A 20593-nucleotide genomic window follows, 5' to 3' on the forward strand; every position below is an offset into this window, starting at 1 on the left:
GCTCGCTGTGCTCGCCACACAGCGGGCCCGGTGCCTTGCTATGCTCGGCACACCATTTTTCTCTCCCTCGTGGACACCCATAGAGGGACAAAGTGCCGGCATTGCGGCGGTTGGGTTTCGGGCGTCTGTATTTCCACCATCGGGATTCCGATTGCCGGGATTTTGACCACATCTCCTGTGTACTACCAGCCTCCCAACCACTATTATATACTGTCATATGAACAGGCTGTGTCCTAAGGCATCTCACGGGTTATTTACTAAGATGGAAGTTCTGTTCCCATGGGATGTTGCCAACCAATTAGAATCTTATTCTTATTTATTTAGCACCCTCTAGAACAGGGAAGGGCAACAAGCGGCCCTCCAGAAGTTAATGAACTACACATCCCAAAAATAAGGCAAGGCATGCTGGGATGTATAGTTCATCAACATCTGGAGGGCCGCTTGTTGCCCACCCCTACTCTAGAAGATAATAGATTAGAATGTGATTTGTTGCCCATAGCAACATCCCATCTGAAATAGAACTCTCATCTTAGTAAATAAACCCCCTCATATCTGATAAATGGTCTGTTACAGATGTAGCCCGTGTCATTTTTGCAGGGGCTGCCAATTCTATTGCCAGCCCCCGCCAGCTCCCACCAGGAGAGACCCCGCCACTGCCGACAGTCCACCTCGCTGCCCCGATCCCCCTCCCCAACCCTGCCCTCTCCCTGAAGCGGAGATGGGCAGGGTCCTGCTTCCCAGCCACCGAGAGACCGGGACGAGCTTGAGACGCACACGTGTCCCAGTCTGATGTAGTCCCTCTCCGCCAGCTCTCGCCAGCGGGGACGGTCTGGAGAGAGCCAGACAATAATGAGAGGGGCTCTAGAATAATGTCCACACAGGACGGCGTCTGTCTGCAGGGATCTGTGTGTTGTCTCTAGAGATGTGCCGATTCGATTTTACTTGATTCTCAAATCTTGGTCTTATTGGCTGTTACATATTTTGGCTTGCCAATAAATCCAAGTTAAACCGAACCCGCAAATCTCTAGTTGCCTCATATGAAAATTGCCCCGAAAGACAGCAATCCCTCTATAAGAGATTAGTCTCATGCCCGACAACATTGTAACATCCTGACAGGTTACCCACATTTTGAAAACATTTCAGTACACTGTTCCTCCGATGACTATACAGTTGCTTCCAATTTCAATGCAATTATAATCCCACAAGGGAGATTGTGTGGAACATTGGAGACTACAGACCTGAGGTATCCAATAGGTGCGGACCTTTATGCTTAAACACCAGAGTTCCAATTTTGATGTATATGTGTTTTTAAAGAGATACACCTCTTTATTATTATTATTTTTAAACATAATTATGTATATGTAATTTTCTTCATTATATGTTGTGTCTAATATTTTTTAATGGTTAAATATGTTTTTTTAATAAATTGGCTTTATATTTTGTAGCGCTCTCTTCTTAGTAAATATTTATATACCCCTGGAATGCTGCCAGTCTTCCGCACCCACCCTTTGTGTTGGGTCTGTGGAGACCAAATGATGCATATTGTAATACTGGCATGGCCCAGCAGGGAACCAAGAAGACGTGTTTGCGCAGGCCACTCCCCCAGTGCGGGACATTACCATATGCCCCACCTCCATCACACCCCTTTTACATCCCACCGGTGCTCCCCCCCCTGTTTTTCAAAAAATAGTATGGTGTAGCTGCACAGATCCTTATAGCCCACAGTACTGCACCAACCTACCATATACTTTATCACAGCTATTTAATCATTTGAGTGCCAACATCTCTGAGAGAGATGTGCAAAATATCCTTTAAAAATACCAGTGTCACTCACATTTGTTATATAGATTAAAATAAAAATGTTGAGTAAAAAAAGATTGTTTCCTATACAAGGCAAACATTACAGGTCATTATGATGGAGAGAAATGTTTGTTTGGCAATTTTACACCTATTTTGACAAATTCACTTGGCACTCAAAGGGTTAACACATGAACATGGTTCAGACCAGTACAGAAGTACAATGGGAAACATTGACATTAGTGGGTAATAACACATCAGACACTGATTGGCTCGTCTTGCTTTTTATTGTTTACAACAGATTCATATAGAGGCCGCTCAGCGACCAAATTACTCCATAGAAAGTGAGAGCAAAATGATGTTTCAAACTTGCTGGATATGGAGAGAGGGAGTTGTGAAGACAGAGATTGGGGGTAGGGGTATTACCTGTCAACAGGACAGGCTTGGGTAGGGGGATTAGCTGTCAACGGGACTGGCTTGGGTAGGGGGAATAGCCGTCAACGGGACTGGCTTGGGGGAATAGCCGTCAACGGGACTGGCTTTAACAGTTGCACAAACTCATAATGATCAAGTTTGATGCAATAAACTGACACAAGTCAAATCAATTAAACTTTTCAACCCTCGGCATTCATTCCTCCTCCTCCTGCCACTCCTGCCATAGGAAGCCAACATCAATACGTGTCTTGTAGATGACCGTCCTATAAAAACAAACTTTGATCAGTGACTGTTATTGTAAAGACACAAACGTTTGCTATGTACAAGTCATCTTATTAATCCCTGGCCTGCTGCTATCTAGCGCCTGCACCATGTTAGTGGCCCTTACTGACTACATTTCTCTGTGTGAGTCCTCTTTGGACCAATAAGAGCGCTGATACTGTGGGTGTGACATGACAAGGATGGCCCCATACAGGAAGCCCAGCGTACAGTGATGTGAGATCCCTCTAATGGGGCTACACACCCAGAGATTTTGGTCTATTTTCTAAGTGATCTGACTAGATTGCCTAGAAATGAAGCACACATCGCTGTATGTAGGGCACATAGTGATAGTGATGTGTGGCCCCGTGCGTCGCTCTCGCTGGGAGATATAGATACTACATGCAGTAATAATCTAGTCATCACCTTTTTTCTCTCTTTTGAGAACGAGGGCAGTGACAGATCGTTCAAAGCAGAGCGCTGGTGCAGTCCTGAGCGCTGTGTGCTAAGCGCCGTGCGCTGTGTGCTGAGCGATCTAGCATCATTCAGATCACTGATAATATCGCTACGTATATTAGCAATATAGGCCCCATAATTTACATGACTTAATTTCTCCTGTAGCATTGCTCTTCTTATATTGTTACACTCATTAGTATCATGATATATACGTGTATGTCATACAAGTAGAATACCAGCCCATCAGCGCTTTGTGTGGTAGAACTTGTGTAGCAGCCCCAGCTGCAGCAGATATGGAGATAACGTTTCTACATCACAGCATGTTTGTAAGACAAGAGACCTGAAATCCACCCCAGAGACCAGAGCTGGGAGGACGCGAGTATTGTGCCGGCAACCTACCTGCGCGGGGAGTCACTGGTGGTATCTGAGGTATCTGAGGAGGAATCAGAGGATTCAGAGCTGGTGCTGCTGGTGTCTGATGAGGCTGATGACCGGTCCGTCAGGTTATAATAGCCACTGCTGCTGCTATTGGAGATGTCATAAGATGACACGGTGTCTTCCGTCATCATGGACACTGGGGACTCCTCACACCTCTTCAACTCACTCTTGCAGGCTATAAAATTATAGACAGAAGTTGCTATGGACAACATCAGCTCGTTATTATAGTAAATGTACCCCATGCTGTTTATTGGCTATATCTAATCGGTTGCGAGATCTGTTCGGAGGCGCAATCTCCTCTGTAGATATAAAGCAGAATAATGTATAAGGCCGAATCAGGCTGGTGAGATAACAAGCTCCTGTCCCCTCACAGAACTCCCAGCCTATTACATTTATACTCATTACCTGCCTGTCACATAACTCCCAGCTTATTACATATATACTCGTTACCAGCCTGTCACAGAACTCCCAGCCTATTACAATTATATTAGTTACCAGCCTGTAACATAACTCCCTGCCTATTACATATATACTAGTTACCAGCCTGTCACATAACTCCCAGCCTATTACATATATACTAGTTACCATCCTGTCACAGATCTCCCAGCCTATTACATATATATTAGTTACCAGCCTGTAACATAACTCCCTGCCTATTACATATATACTAGTTACCTGCCTGTCACAGAACTCCCAGCCTATTACATTTATACTCGTTACCTGCCTGTTACATAACTCCCAGCTTATTACATATATACTCGTTACCAGCCTGTCACAGAACTCCCAGCCTATTACATATATATTAGTTACCAGCCTGTAACATAACTCCCTGCCTATTACATATATACTAGTTACCTGTCTGTCACAGAACTCCCAGCCTATTACATATATACTAGTTACCAGCCTGTCACATAACTCCCAGCCTATTACATATATACTAGTTACCAGCCTGTCACAGATCTCCCAGCCTATTACATATATATTAGTTACCAGCCTGTCACAGATCTCCCAACCTATTACATATATACTAGTTACCTGCCTGTCACAGAACTCCCAGCCTATTACATATATACTAGTTACCAGCCTGTCACATAACTCCTAGCCTATTACATATATACTCGTTACCTGCCTGTCACAGAACTCCCAGCCTATTACATATATACTAGTTACCAGCCTGTCACAGAACTCCCAGCCTATTACATATATACTAGTTACCAGCCTGTCACAGAACTCCCAGCCTATTACATATATACTAGTTACCTGCCTGTCACAGATCTCCCAGCCTATTACATATATACTAGTTACCAGCCTGTCACAGAACTCCCAGCCTATTACATATATACTAGATACCTGCCTGTCATAGAACTCCCAGCCTATTACATATATACTAGTTACCTGACTGTCACAGAACTCCCAGCCTATTACATATATACTAGTTACCTGCCTGTCACAGAACTCCCAGCCTATTACATATATACTAGTTACCAGCCTGTCACAGAACTCCCAGCCTATTACATATATACTAGTTACCTGCCTGTCACAGAACTCCCAGCCTATTACATATATACTAGTTACCTGCCTGTCACAGAACTCCCAGCCTATTACATATATACTAGTTACCTGCCTGTCACAGAACTCCCAGCCTATTACATATATACTAGTTATCAGCCTGTCACATAACTCCCTGCCTATTACATATATACTAGTTACCAGCCTGTCACAGAACTCCCAGCTTATTACATATATACTAGTTACCAGCCTGTCACAGAACTCCCAGCCTATTGCATATATACTAGTTACCTGCCTGTCACAGATCTCCCAGCCTATTACATATATACTAGTTACCAGCCTGTCACAGAACTCCCAGCATATTACATATATACTAGTTACCTGCCTGTCACAGAACTCCCAGCCTATTACATATTTACTAGTTACCAGCCTGTCACAGAACTCCTAGCCTATTACATATATACTAGTTACTTGCCTGTCACAGAACTCCCAGCCAATTACATATATACTAGTTACCTGCCTGTCACAGAACTCCCAGCCTATTACATATATACTAGTTACCAGCCTGTCACAGAACTCCCAGCCTATTACATATATACTAGTTACCTGCCTGTCACAGAACTCCCAGCCTATTACATATATACTAGTTACCTGCCTGTCACAGAACTCCCAGCTTATTACAAATATACTAGTTACCAGCCTGTCACAGAACTCCCAGCCTATTACATATATACTAGTTACCAGCCTGTCACAGAACTTCCAGCTTATTACATATATACTAGTTACCAGCCTGTCACAGAACTCCCAGCCTATTACATATATACTAGTTACCTGCCTGTCACAGAACTTCCAGCTTATTACAAATATACTAGTTACCAGCCTGTCACATAACTCCCTGCCTATTACATATATACTAGTTACCAGCCTGTCACAGAACTCCCAGCTTATTACATATATATATACTAGTTACCTGCCTGTCACAGATCTTGCAGCTTATTACATATATACTAGTTACCAGCCTGTCACAGAACTCCCAGCTTATTACACATATATATATATATATATATATATATACTAGTTACCTGCCTGTCACAGATCTCACAGCCTATTACATATATACTAGTTACCAGCCTGTCACAGAACTCCCAGCCTGTTACATATATACTAGTTACCTGCCTGTCACAGAACTCCCAGCCTATTACATATATACTAGTTACCAGCCTGTCACAGAACTCCCAGCCTATTACATATACTGTTAACTAGTTACCTGCCTGTCACAGAACTCCCAGCTTATCACATATATACTAGTAACCTGCCTGTCACAGAACTCCCAGCTTATTACAAATATACTAGTTACCAGCCTGTCACAGATCTCCCAGCCTATTACAAATATACTAGTCACCTGCTTGTCACAGAATTACCAGCTTATTACATATATACTAGTTACCGGCCTGTCACAGATCTCCCAGCCTATTACATATATACCAGTTACCAGCCTGTCACAGAACTCCCAGCCTATTACACATATACTAGTTACCAGCCTGTCACAGAACTCCCAGCCTGTTACATATATACTAGTTACCTGCCTGTCACAGAACTCCCAGCCTATTACATATACTGTATACTAGTTACCTGCCTGTCACAGAACTCCCAGCTTATCACATATATACTAGTTACCAGTCTGTCACAGAACTCCCAGCTTATCACTATATACTAGTTACCTGTCTGTCACAGAACTCCCAGCTTATCACATATATACTAGTTATGCCTCTGCACCTGGGGTAAGCTTACCTTCACTGATCAGGTACTCCATGATCTCAGCCACGACTGCTGCCGCGTCCTCTGTGACCAGAGTAGTATCCGGCTCAGTGGGACATTCCACAGACACCTTAGACACGGGGGTCTGCTCGCTGGTGGGGGGCTGCACACTGGTGGGGTGCTTTGCCGCTCCCTTCTTAAGCCTCGCAGACTTGCTTGGCTGTAAGGAGCAGAGGAAGAGACATCATGAGCTGTGACTACATAACTCTCCGCAGTGCAAGCACTTTCTACCATGGAAGCAATAGAAACAGATCAGGTCAATGGAGCCAGCTGTAACTGGCAAATTTATATAAATAGACACCATTGATATATGCACCCTCGATAAAGGGAAACCATCGGGTTTACCCCATCGATAAAGGGAAACCATCGGGTCTAACCCATCAAAAAATTCTACATCATCCATAAACCATCGATGACTATTAATCGATCGCCATCCCTGCTCTTATTTTATGATTGACAACACCTTTCTAAGCAAGTAACCAGTTCAACACAGGTGACAGCAATCTTAATATCAGAGGGAAGCTCAGGAATGGGACATGTTGGTAGGTATGTATGCACGAGTAATAATATCAGAGGGAAGCCCAGGAATAGGACATGTTGGTAGTTATGTATGCAGGGCAGGCGACAGGGGGGTTCAAAGGGGACACTCGTACCGGGCCCCGACCAGTTGAGGGGCCCCAAGACTTTGAGGGACTCGGGGTCTGAAAGCATGGCTGCCTAATCACTTGTCTGGCTACCTGTACGTATGAGCTTAGTGACATCACGCAACACACTAAACCACACAACGCACAATGCTGTGCCCTCCCATCTCTGCCCTCCCGTATTATATTGCATTGTAAATATTAATTATCTATTTACTTCTAATAATAATAAAAAAATACATTCAATATGCAATGTAATAAGAATCCGCGTTCGATGTTGGGGGGCCCCCCCAAGATATTAGTGTTCCAGGCCCCAAGATTTCTGTTGCCAGCCCTGTATGTATGTATATATAGCAATCATAGTATCAGAGAGGAGCCCAGGAATGGGACACGTTGGTAGGTATGTATGAACGAGTAATAATATCAGAGGGAAGCCCAGGAAGGGGACATGTTGGTAGGTATGTATGCACAAATAATGCTATCAGAAAGAAGCCCATAAATGGAACATGTTGGTAGGTATGTATGCACGAGTAATAATATCAGAGGAAAGCCCAGGAAGGGGACATGTTGGTAGGTATGTATGCATGAATAATAATATCAGAGGGAAGCCCAGGAATGGGACATGTTGGTAGGTATGTATGCACGAATAATGCTATCAGAAAGAAGCCCAGAAATGGAACATGTTGGTAGGTATGTATGCATGAGTAATAATATCAGAGGGAAGCCCAGGAATGGGACATGTTGGTAGGTATGTATGCACGAGTAATAATATAAGAGGGAAGCCCAGGAATGGGACACGTTGGTAGGTATGTACGCACGAGTAATAATATAAGAGGGAAGCCCAGGAATGGGACATGTTGGTAGGTATGTATGTATGAGTAATAATATCAGAGATAAGCCCAGGAATAGGACATGTTGGTAGGTATGTATGTACGAGTAATAATATTAGAGGGAAGCCCAGGAATAGGACATGTTGGTAGATATACATGCACAAGTAATAGTATCAGAGGGAAGCCCAGGAATGGGACATGTTGGTAGGTATGTATGCACGAGTAATAATATCAGAGGGAAGCCCAGGAATGGGACATGTTGGTAGGTATGTATGCACGAGTAATAATATCAGAGGGAAGCCCAGGAATGGGAAATGTTGGTAGGTATGTACGCACGAGTAATAATATCAGAGGGAAGCCCAGGAATGGGACATGTTGGTAGGTATGAATGCACGAGTAATAATATCAGAGGGAAGACCAGGAATGGGACATGTTGGTAGGTATGTATGTATGCACGATTAATAATATCAGAGGGAAGCCCAGGAATGGGACATGTTGGTAGTTATGTATGTATATATATATATAGCAATCATAGTATCAGAGGGAAGCCCAGAAATGGGACATGTTGGTAGGTATGTATGCACGAGTAATAATATCAGAGGGAAGCCCGGGAATGGGACATGTTGGTAGGTATGTATGCACGAGTAATAATATCAGAGGGAAGCCCAGGAATGGGACATGTTGGTAGGTATGTATGCACGAGTAATAATATCAGAGGGAAGCCCAGGAATGGGACATGTTGGTAGGTATGTATGCACGAGTAATAATATCAGAGGGAAGCCCAGGAATGGGACATGTTGGTAGGTATGTATGCACGAGTAATAATATCAGAGGGAAGCCCAGGAATGGGATATGTTGGTAGGTATAAATAATAAAATCAGAGAAGCTATAAGTGATGACGTTATTACCAGTACTGTATTAGGGATGGCCATGGTTGCGATTGCCATTGATGGTTGCCATTGATGTCAATAGTGCAACTGGCCATCAATAGTGTTAAACTATGCAATGGATGTCCATCGATATTTTTACCTATCAATGGTCATCCATTGTGTTTCACTGGTTGGCCTGTTCCCCAATCAAAACACAGGGGCGGTGTTTTGCAGATGTCAGGGGCAGAGCTATGCTCCATGTCCTGGGATCTTTGGAAAAAATAAACAAAAGCAAAACATCGGTTTTCCTGTGCCATCGATGGAGAGAAACCATCTGGTTCTCCCTCATCTATAGTAAAAGTATTCAACATCGGACATAAACCATCAATGATTTGGAATTATCGATGGTCGATGGCCATCCATGTAATGTTCTACACATATTTTATGCAGAGCACAGGCCGGGCTGCTGTCACAGCAGCTGCTGCAATCTGAGCTCTCAGGTGATTGGCAGATAATTGGCAGCATGCCAAAAGGAGAATAGTTACATTTGCAGAACTGCAGGGAGGGAGCAGTAACTCTTGTACAGTGGGGAATTCACATTACATGCAATGCAGACATATCTGAGCTCACAGAACACATGGGATAGACATGAGATAATAAGGCAAAGAGGCAAAAATCATACTCGTCTACTCTTCCAGATAGGCCATGAGGCTCCCATAAATTGGCCCCAGGTCAACCGCAATGCTTTGCCCCTCCTGCCAGCACTTCCCCACTTAGTCCGCTGAGCCCTCCTTACCCCTGCAAAGTGGGTGGGGCAATGACCCGATTCCCATTAAACCACCTAATCATAACCCTGCCCACACTTTGCAATGTTGGTAATAGCAGGGGGCAGGGCTATAACGATGCATCACATTTTCACGCCCCAGGCCGCCTTCTCCACGCCACCTCCCAGGGGTGCTTTAACAGAGCAGACTGTCGGTGGATCCCCCTACTCTTCATGGTAGACTCTGCTAGGAGGGTCACCACTAAGGCGCATGGGCAGTTAGTGGCAGTTACAGTCAGGCAGGAGGAGCATGGGCAGAAGGCAGCTACTGGCAGAGTAACCTACGTTTATGTCAGCAGCAGAAATGCTGCTGAACTACAAAGCCCAGCAAAGAGGGGAGATGACGCTTCAGTGCTGATAATGTGAGAGCCTGTGAGGCTAATGGTAAAACGTGAGTGTTACTACACAACATGTCCACATTATAAGACACTGCTGCCTGGGAATTGTGCAGGGGAAATTACAGGAGAGGTACATCATATCACCCACCCATGTACCCCTAATGTTACATACAGGGAACCTCACCTACCCATGTACCCCTAATGCTACATACAGGGAGTGTCATCCACCCATGTACCTCTAATACTACATACAAGGTGAAACATTCATATTTTACAAGTTACTAGTTATAGTTACCGGTCAATCAAAATGATACCTACCCCCCATATTTAGGCCTACAAAACTGGACAAATCACCTCCCAATCTGCACAGAAACACCCAATATCGGGCGAGCTCCCCCCTATTGCAGCCTGTGATAATCCTCTTTAAGTGTAATGTACAACCCATAAATATAACAGCGCACTTACCTTCCTGCTGGGTGCAGGGACGCACAGTTTGCTGCACAGACAGCCCATAATATCTCCAGAGGTACAGGAAAATTAAAATATAAGCGATATAGCTAGAGAGCATAAAATATGCTTCTTCTCCTGACAAATGCAGAGACTCAGGTGATGGAATCCCTGTATCACAGAGCCTCTGTGATGTCATAATGGTGTCATAGTTACAAAATGGCCGCTATGCTTTTTTTTTCAATCATCTTTATTGAAATATTATTAATACAAACAAGTATAGAAAGAGTCTGTTATGCACATGTGATCAATATTACACATCACGAGTAGAGACAACAGGCTTCTACTATCACGTGATATACTGGATATAAAATTTGGTTAATCAGGTGATAGTACACATATGCATATATTTAGCAAAGAATAAATTTCTAAATAGAACTGAAGGCAACATAAATATAGACAAAATATAGAAATTACAAAGACAGACAGGGTAAGGAATCGTGGGGGGAAGCAATTATCATATAGATAGGTTCTGAAATTTCTTAGCAAGTTACATTAAACCAGCAAATTTTCAAAAGTGGTAATTATATGTGTTTTAATATCAACATCGAGAGTATTAATGAACAACGTCCATTTCTGGTAGAATTTACGGTACCCGTCCCGCAAGTCTAGTCTCGCACACTTTCTCTCGAGGTAAAGGATCTGTAGCAGTTTTTGTTTAACATTCAGCAGTTGTGGAGCGGATTTTTTCATCCAAAAAAATCAGGATACATTTTCTTGCGACTGTTATAATTAGAGATGTGCGGCGGCCACTTTTTCGGGTTTTGGTTTTGGATCTGTATCTCCCTTCGTGTTTTGGATCTGGATTTGTTTTGGCAAAACCACCCTTGTGGGTTTTGGTTTTGGTTTTGGATCTGGATTTTTATGAAAAAATGCTAAAAATGGCTAAATTAACAGAATTTGGGCCTGTTTCTGCCCCTAAAGTATTATTAACCTCAATAACATTAGTTTCCACTTATTTCTAGTCAATTTTGATCACTTAACAGCTTACAAAATTGTTTTCATTTGCTGTAGTTGGGCCAAAAGGGTATACCGAGGTAGCTGGATGACTAAGCTAAGCGACAGCAGTCGGCATCACATACATGTGGACCTTACACTTCCAACCTGGCAGAGTGGCACTGCAGGGGCAGACAGGGTGGCAGTTTAATTAACTATCCCAAAAAAAGAGAAATGCTCCAAAGAGCAAATACAAAGAGGTATCGGCCTTGTCATGACTGGTGGTAGAAGCTTCAGCACTTCTATCAGGTTGCTGATCTCCCACTATTTCCTCCTCCATCATCCTCCAAAAATGTGTTTTTATTTTATTTATTACTTTTATTTATTTTTCTTACTTTACACTGGACACAGCCTGTCACACTGGACACGGCCCCTTGGACACTGGACACTGCCCCTGGACACAGCCCCTGGACACTGCTCCTGGACACTGGACACAGCCCATCACCCTGGACACAGCCCCTGGACAATGGACACAGCCTCTGGATACAGCTCTTGTACACTGGACACAGCCCGTCACCCTGGACACAGCCCCTGGACAATGGACACAGCCTCTGGACACAGCTCTTGTACACTGGACACAGCCATCACACTGGACACAGCCCCTGGACAATGGACACAGCTCCTGTACACTGGACACATCCTCTGGACACAGCTCCTGTACACTGGACATAGCCTTCACACTGGACACTGCCCCTGGACACTGGACACAGCCCGTCACCCTGGACACAGCCCCTGGACAATGGACACAGCCCGTTACCCTGGACACAGCCCCTGGACAATGGACACAGCCCGTTACCCTGGACAACAGCCCCTGGACACGGCCCCTGGACAATGGACACAGCCTCTGGACACCACCCGGGACACAGCTCCTGTACACTGGACACAGCCGTCACACTGGACACTGCCCCTGGACACAGGACACAGCTCCTGTACACAGCTCCTGTATACTGGACACAACCCCTGTACACTGGACACAACCCCTGGACACAGCCCCTGTACACTGGACACAGCCCCTGTCACACTGGACACTGGATATATGTAGTCACACTGGACAATGGATATATGTCACACTGGATATATGTCGTCACACTGGACACTGGATATATGTCGTCACACTGGACACAGGATACTGTATATGTCGTCACACTGGACACAGGATATATGTCGTCACACTGGACACTGGATATATGTCACGCTGGACACAGGATATATGCCGGCACACATTACATGTCACACTGGACACAGGATATATGTTGTGACTTGTGACACTGGACACTGGATATATTGTCGTCACACTGGACACTGGATAGATGTCGTCACACTGGACACAGGATATATGTCGTCACACTGGACACAGGATATGTCGTCAGTCGTCACACAGGACAGGACACAGGATATATGTCGTGAGTGACTCGTGACACTGGACAATGGATAAGATATAGGCCGTCACACTGGACACAGCCCCTTGTATTACTGCAGCCCCTGTACGCAGTGTACTACTCAGTAGCACTGAAGCCCCTGCGTGTGAGCACTGCAGCACTGAGTTAGTTAGTTAAATCACAAAAAACACAGGGTTCAGGGCTAAATAAATCACAACACAGGGCTTAGGGCTAAATAAATCACAACAGGGCACGGGCCACAGGACAGCCCCTGGACAGTGGACACTGCAGCCCCTGCGTGTGAGCACTGCAGCACCTAGTTAGTTAAATCACACTGTAGGGCTCAGGCCTATAAACAGTCACTGACTCTCAAGTCTACAACACAGGGCATTGACCGCCGAATTGCCGACACTTTCTCCCTCCTGGGGTGTCCACGACACCCCTGGAGGGAGAATAAATTAGTGTGCCGAGCGCAGCGAGGCACCGGGCCCGCTGCGTGGCGAGCGCAGCGAGCCCGCAAGGGGGGGCGATCCACGTCCCCCCCTTGTCGGCATTTCGGCTGTCGGGATTCCGGCGTCGGGATTCTGAACGCCGGAATCCCGACCGCCGGGATTCAATACTGAATCCCTATTTATCAGTGTCAGTATTTCCACATATGCAATAGAAATATAGAATGTGATGGCAGATCAGAACCACTTGGCCCATCTAGTCTGCACCTTTTTTAAACCTGTTACCTCAAACCATATTTGATCCTTATTTTTGTGTAAGGATATCAATATGCCTATCCCAAGCATGTTTAAATTGCTCTACTGTATTTGCCTCTTCCGCCTCTGATGGGAGGCTATTTCACTTATCTACTACCCTTTCTGTGAAGTCATTTTACCTCAGATTTCCCCTGAATCTTCCTCCCTCTAGTGTCAGTGCATGTCCTCGTGTTCTGCTGCTCCTCTTCCTGTGAAGAATGTCTCCCACCTGTACCTTGTTTAACCTTTGATATATTTGAAAGTTTATATCATGTCTCCCTCTTCCCTTCTCTGCTCTAAACTATACATATTAAGATCTTTTAGTCTTTCCTGGTAAGTTTTGTGATGTAGGCCATGCACCATTTTAGTTGCCCAATAGGTCCTTATATGGCTTCTCTCCCGCAGTGTAACCTTTGTAGTGCACCCAACATGGCTGCATCGTCTGGTACTATTCATACATGTCAGTCTTACCACACATGCAGCAGGTCCTTATATGGCTTCTCTCCAACTATGGATAATATCAATATATATAATAATATTGTTGTTATTATTATTATTATGCATTTTAAAATGGAGGCAGGGTCTTATTTCTGAAGAGCAAAATGTCCAAAGTGCATTGTGGAATCCTCCTCGCTAGTGCCGGGCACATCGCTTTCATACATGTCAATAGTCTGTGGTGTGAGGCGACAGCTTATGCAGAGCAACCGGCAGTTACTCATGGGTGCAGCTAGGCCGAGCGACGGGCATCCCTTGTAGGTATTCACAGAAATATGGCACTAGGTCTGCAGAGATGGCGCATGGGACTCTCAGCTGAAAAGTGAAAAAATCTTGACCCGTTAGGGAATATATTAACCAGATAGGAAGCTTTGTTACATATATAATTGACAAACAATATTTAAAAGTGCAGGTGCAAATTTTCAAATAAAGCTTCCTAACTGGTTAATATATTCCCTAACGGGTCCAGATTTTTTCACATATCAGTTGAGAGTCCCATGCGCCATCTCTGCAGACCTAGTGCCTTATTTCTGTGAATATTTAAAGAGTGGGTGTTACTCTCCTCTTTGGCCAGCAGAGGGCAGCTAGGTGATCTCTCATCTTAAATAGTGCACAGATAGTATCACCTAAAACCATTTTTTCTATAGAATCCATTGTAGGTAACAAGGGATGCGAGTAGGATAAACGAAGAAGGAGATGGCACTATTACTGGTGTACCCTGCTGAGTAGCAGAACATACAGCCGTGCCCACTCTGCAACACTACTTGACGCTTGTACCAACTCTTAGCTGGCAGATATCTGGTATCGTCCTGTCATTCTTGTGCCTTACACCTGCAAGTCTGGGCCATTAAATAGTTAATGTAAGTTGGCATTACTTAGGGAAAATTGCAGACACATACACACAGACTGCGTCAGTACTACAAGCCTACAAAATAACAACTGTATATTCATTTTTGTATTATTTTTTATTCAGTCACAATGTAATAGTAGTTACATTTCAAGTAATTTACTGTACGTTCTAAGCTGCAGTTTTCTTAATAGTTCTGCAGTGTGTTGCTCAGTCCACATTGTCAGGACATCATAAGCACTGTTTAATCTTTATCACACATACTGTCACAGATTGACATCATGTGACCACAGTTACCTGTTCTATACTTACATCAGCACAATCTTGTACTGACATCATGTGACCACGGTTACCTGTTCTATACTTACATCAGCACAATCTTTTTCTGACATCATGTGACCACAGTTACCTGTTCTATACTTAAACCGGCACAGTCTTGTACTGACATCATGTGACCACGGTTACCTGTTCTATACTTACATCAGCACAATCTTGTACTGACATCATGTGACCACAGTTACCTGTTCTATACTTACATCAGCACAATCTTGTACTGACATCATGTGACCACAGTTACCTGTTCTATACTTAAACCGGCACAGTCTTGTACTGACATCATGTGACCACAGTTACCTGTTCTATACTTAAGCCGGCACAGTCTTGTACTAACATTGGAGTGATCCCCATCAATCGCTGGCTGGATTGTGCTCGCAAACTATATGATATGAGATCATCCTGATCAGCAATAGCCTAATTGGTCAGTGTATATTATCACATTCTGTCTACACTTAAAGTTAAAGTATTAGCAAGTCAGCTACTAATTCTCATTTCACCCGATTGATAGGTCGAGAGTGTCTATATAGACAGTCAATAGGTCCACATTGACAATGGTCGACACATGAAAAAAGCCGGCATGAATTTTTCATGGGTTTTTTTTCTTCATTTTTTAGGACTTTTTCATTCTTTATACGGCAAAGTGTGCTAAGCGCAGGGGTAGTGGAGCAGGGTGAGGACAGCGCTATACTAATTGGGGGACACATGCTCAGGTGTTGACATTGGCACCAAAAAACCCTGAAAAACACATGTCGATCTTTACGGATTCAGTATGAAATCCCGGCGTTCAAAATCCCGACGCCGAAATCCCGACAAGGGGGGGACGTGGATCGCCCCCCCTTGCGGGCTCGCTGCGCTTGCCATGCAGCGGGCCCCATGCCTCGCTACGCTAATTTATTCTCCCTCCAGGGGTATCGTGGACACCCACGGAGGGAGAAAGTGTCGGGATTTCGGCGGTCAGGATTCCGGCGTCGGGATTCTGAACGCCGGGATCCCGACCGCCGGGATTTTAGCTGCATCCCATCTTTCCACGTGTCAACCTTTTCCATGTCGACCGTTTGCTTGTCGACTTTTTGTGAGTGTCAACCTTATTCATGTCTAACTTTTGTCACTGTCGACCTTGTGCATGATGTCGAACTTTTTCATGTCGACCTATTGACTGTCTCATTAGACACTGTTGACCTTTTAATCCAGAACCTTATTTTACAGGCTGTGTTTTAAAAATGACAGAAGCTGATTGGTTGGTTCTTTATCTCTCTAGTGTTCTGATGAATCCCCCCTATATAGCAGAACAACTGTGGCCCCTGTGTTCAGCAGAGTATATACTGCATGGAGCCAGGATTATCACCGGAGCAGTGTGTACTGTATTATTCATTTCATATAGTTGTGTATGTAGGGGATACACACTGCGCTGTCATTCAGGACAGTAGTTCATATAGATAAATGTGATATATAACATGCTGAGCACAATGAGGAGGACACGCTGTGATTGGATATAAAAAGATTTTTATATAGACATAAATTATAATAAACTAAAATTGGGGTATAATTAGCATAAATACATACACATATACATAAAATATAACACTTAAATCCAGCCGGATTTACAGACGGCAAGGGTCTCTGGGGGTAAGGGCGGAAGTCTGTAGCAAGTCTGCGGTTAGCACTGGCGGAAGTGGGGCAACGCGTTTCGTCTCCCAAACGACTGGAGACTTTTTCAAGCTGTCAGCTAATCCAGGTTCACCTTGGTTTACTAATCTACTTGCTGCTATAAGGCTCCTGAACCTCGTGTATAACTATCGGCTTTTCTCTGAGGGGACTACCACCATTTATTGATACCATATTACCACTCGTCACAAGAAATATATCAAGTCTGCCTTTTAACTTAAAGTGTATACTGGTCCAGATTTAAGTGTTATATTTTATGTATATGTGTATGTATTTGTGCTAATTATACCCCAATTTTAGTTTATTACCCACCTTGATCTTTAATATATAATTTATGTCTATATAAAAATCTTTTTATATCCAATCACAGCGTGTCCTCCTCATTGAGCTCAGCATGTTATATATCACATTTATCTATATGAACTATTGTCCTGAATGACAGCGCAGTGTGTATCCCCTACATACAACAATTATGTAAGGAGAAATCTCTTTTTTTCTTCCATTTAGAAGTCCGGCATACTTCTCATTCACAGTGATTTACACCAGTGATGTAATTATGTTCACCACAAAGTCCAATAATGAAGAAATGCTGTAACATTATATAACACCGGCTCCCCTTGTTATTCTGTATACAGAGCTTCCAGTACGTCATCCAGTTACAGCAAGAAAAGTTCCCAGAGTCAGTCATCCAGAGGGGCCTTCTTCATGGACGATGACGAGGATGAGGTGAGAAACTCTGCTAACTATAATGCACAGAACCAATCAGTGGTGACATAGGACAACTGCAGGCACCTGATTGGCAGCTTATATATACAGACAGTTGTACAAGTCTTAGCCACACAGTGTACTTATGTAGGGTACACACCAGAGTGACCATAATCGGGCGATGAAATCATAATCGGGCGATTGAAATCATACGATTTGTTGGAGCACGTGATCTGCTCACGATCTGTACCCAATATAGTGTAGTTTGACAAATCTGTAGTGCAGCAGGTAAAATCTCCAAAGCGACCAAACGACCAGCGGGGATGAGCATCGAATTGAAAAACATGCCCAATTCTGCTTGTTTTACATACAATCAGTCGAAATTGCATCGAAATTGGGGGAATTGAGCTCAAATGGTTCTGCTGTGTACCCAGCATTACAGCTTAAGGGCACCTGGTGCAATTTACATCTACTCAAGCAAGGGCGTGCCTTTTTTTAATGCATTTTTGTCCCTGATTTTTTAACACCAGCCCCGGCTCTTTGAGCCTGGTGCTGGTTACGGCAGTGGGGGGGACCCGACGCCGTTTTTTAAATTAATTTATTTATTTTTCTATTTTTTTTTTTACACACTGCAGCCTGCACGGATCTGACTGATCCGTGCAGACTGCCTATACTAATTCGTATTAGTGGCCATATATACGGCCGCTAATACAAATGAATACGCCATCGGGGTTTACAAAGTAGTCGTATTTGACTGCTTTGTAAATTACCCTCCGGAACACGAATTTGCATACGGCTAAAGCAGCCGTATGCATTTGTATTCATTTGTATTAAGAAAACGAATACGAAAAATCATATTCTTAGTAAATTTCCCCCATCGTCTAGTGTTTATGGGCCTTAAGAATTATTGAATAAACATTGCTGTAGTATCAGTGGTCATTGTTCAGGCCTTGTTCTCTATATTCATCTCCACAGCTGAAACCTTTTGTGCTGTGCATCTAGCATGATAATGCCGACCCATATATCTTATCTATAGCGATAGCGGATTAGGCCTAAGGCGAGAGAGAAGCGCATTCTAACATCATAAATTATCACGCAATGTTTTTGCTTTGGCAATCATAATTTTTGTACCAGAGGCAGTGAATAATGGGCCGTACACACGTAGCGATGTGGGGGCATTTTCTAAGTGATCTCACTACATTGCTTAAAAAATGCCCCTTTATCACTTCGGCTGTGCCTGGCTGACTTCAAGCCACAGAACCTGTGTAATGCATGAGCGTCCCTGTATAAAGGTATGGTATACACCGGAGTCCAAACTTAGTGTTCCATGGCTGAGCGGCTTTTGCAGAAGCACACCCTTGGATCTCTCCCTTGAACATTGTGACACATTGGTCAGCTTTGGAGCCCCGGGTTTATTTTCAGCTTGGACCCTATCTTCTGGAGTTTGTATGCATTATTTGTGTTTGTTTCTGTTTTCTCGTATTTGTCGGTCAGGACATCAAGCTGCAAAACAAGATATAACGGTTAGCAATCAATCTATCTACGGCAAAACAAATCCAATAGTGAAATAACAGGCAATGGCTGCCGTTGTTTGCATTCAGTATTTATATGGTTTATAGAACAGAGAATGATTTTACAGATATGTCCACTATGAAGCAAACCTTCGTGTAACCGCTGTTGTAGGAGATGCTTTGTCCTCTACCAGGATGACACATTGACAAATGAGGGCCCCAGAAAAGCCAATCAGATGCAGCCATTTCACAAACCCATTCCATTTCAGCAATGTTTTGTGACCATTAATCTGAAACATTTATAGGGGACATTGCAGAGTTGTGGAGGCTCCAGGCGGGATGGAACACATTGCGTTACGAGCGACGGAACACATAGGCTCCAGGTGCGATGGAACACACAGGCTCCAGGTGCAATGAAAACATAGGCTCCAGATGCAATGTAAACAGAGGGTCCAGGCGCGATGGAATGCATACACTCCAGGTGCGATGGAATGCATAGGCTCCAGGTGCGATGGAACGCATAGGCTCCAGGTGCGATGGAACGCATAGGCTCCAGGTGCGATGGAACGCATAGGCTCCAGGTGCGATGGAACGCATAGGCTCCAGGTGCGATGGAACGCATAGGCTCCAGGTGCGATGGAACGCATAGGCTCCAGGTGCGATGGAACGCATAGGCTCCAGGTGCGACGGAACACACAGGCTCCAGGTGCGACGGAACACACAGGCTCCAGGTGCAATGTAAACATAGGGTCCAGGTGCGATGGAACGCATAGGCTCCAGGTGCGATGGAACGCATAGGCTCCAGGTGCGATGGAACGCATAGGCTCCAGGTGCGATGGAACGCATAGGCTCCAGGTGCGATGGAACGCATAGGCTCCAGGTGCGATGGAACGCATAGGCTCCAGGTGCGATGGAACGCATTGCGTTACGAGCGACGGAACACATAGGCTCCAGGTGCGATGGAACACACAGGCTCCAGATGCAATGTAAACATAGGGTCCAGGTGCGATGGAACGCATAGGCTCCAGGTGCGATGGAACGCATAGGCTCCAGGTGCGATGGAACGCATAGGCTCCAGGTGCGATGGAACGCATAGGCTCCAGGTGCGATGGAACGCATAGGCTCCAGGTGCGATGGAACGCATAGGCTCCAGGTGCGATGGAACGCATAGGCTCCAGGTGCGATGGAACGCATAGG

At 44.4% G+C, this 20593-nt stretch overlaps 1 protein-coding gene across 1 annotated transcript in view; it reads left to right on the top strand.

The window, feature by feature from the left end:
- LOC146057712 (double-strand break repair protein MRE11-like) overlaps window positions 1–20593 on the top strand; it is an 81015-nt gene that overhangs the window by 57834 nt on the left and 2588 nt on the right. Inside the window, exon 19 of the mRNA XM_083169305.1 lies at window positions 17816–17906. Within this exon, the coding sequence (XP_083025431.1) occupies window positions 17816–17906 (91 nt within the window). The remainder of the gene's footprint in view (window positions 1–17815; window positions 17907–20593) is intronic.

This window comes from Crinia signifera, chromosome 2 (genome assembly GCF_055691185.1).
Source record: "Crinia signifera chromosome 2, ASM5569118v1, whole genome shotgun sequence".
NCBI classification, from domain to species: Eukaryota; Metazoa; Chordata; class Amphibia; order Anura; family Myobatrachidae; genus Crinia; species Crinia signifera.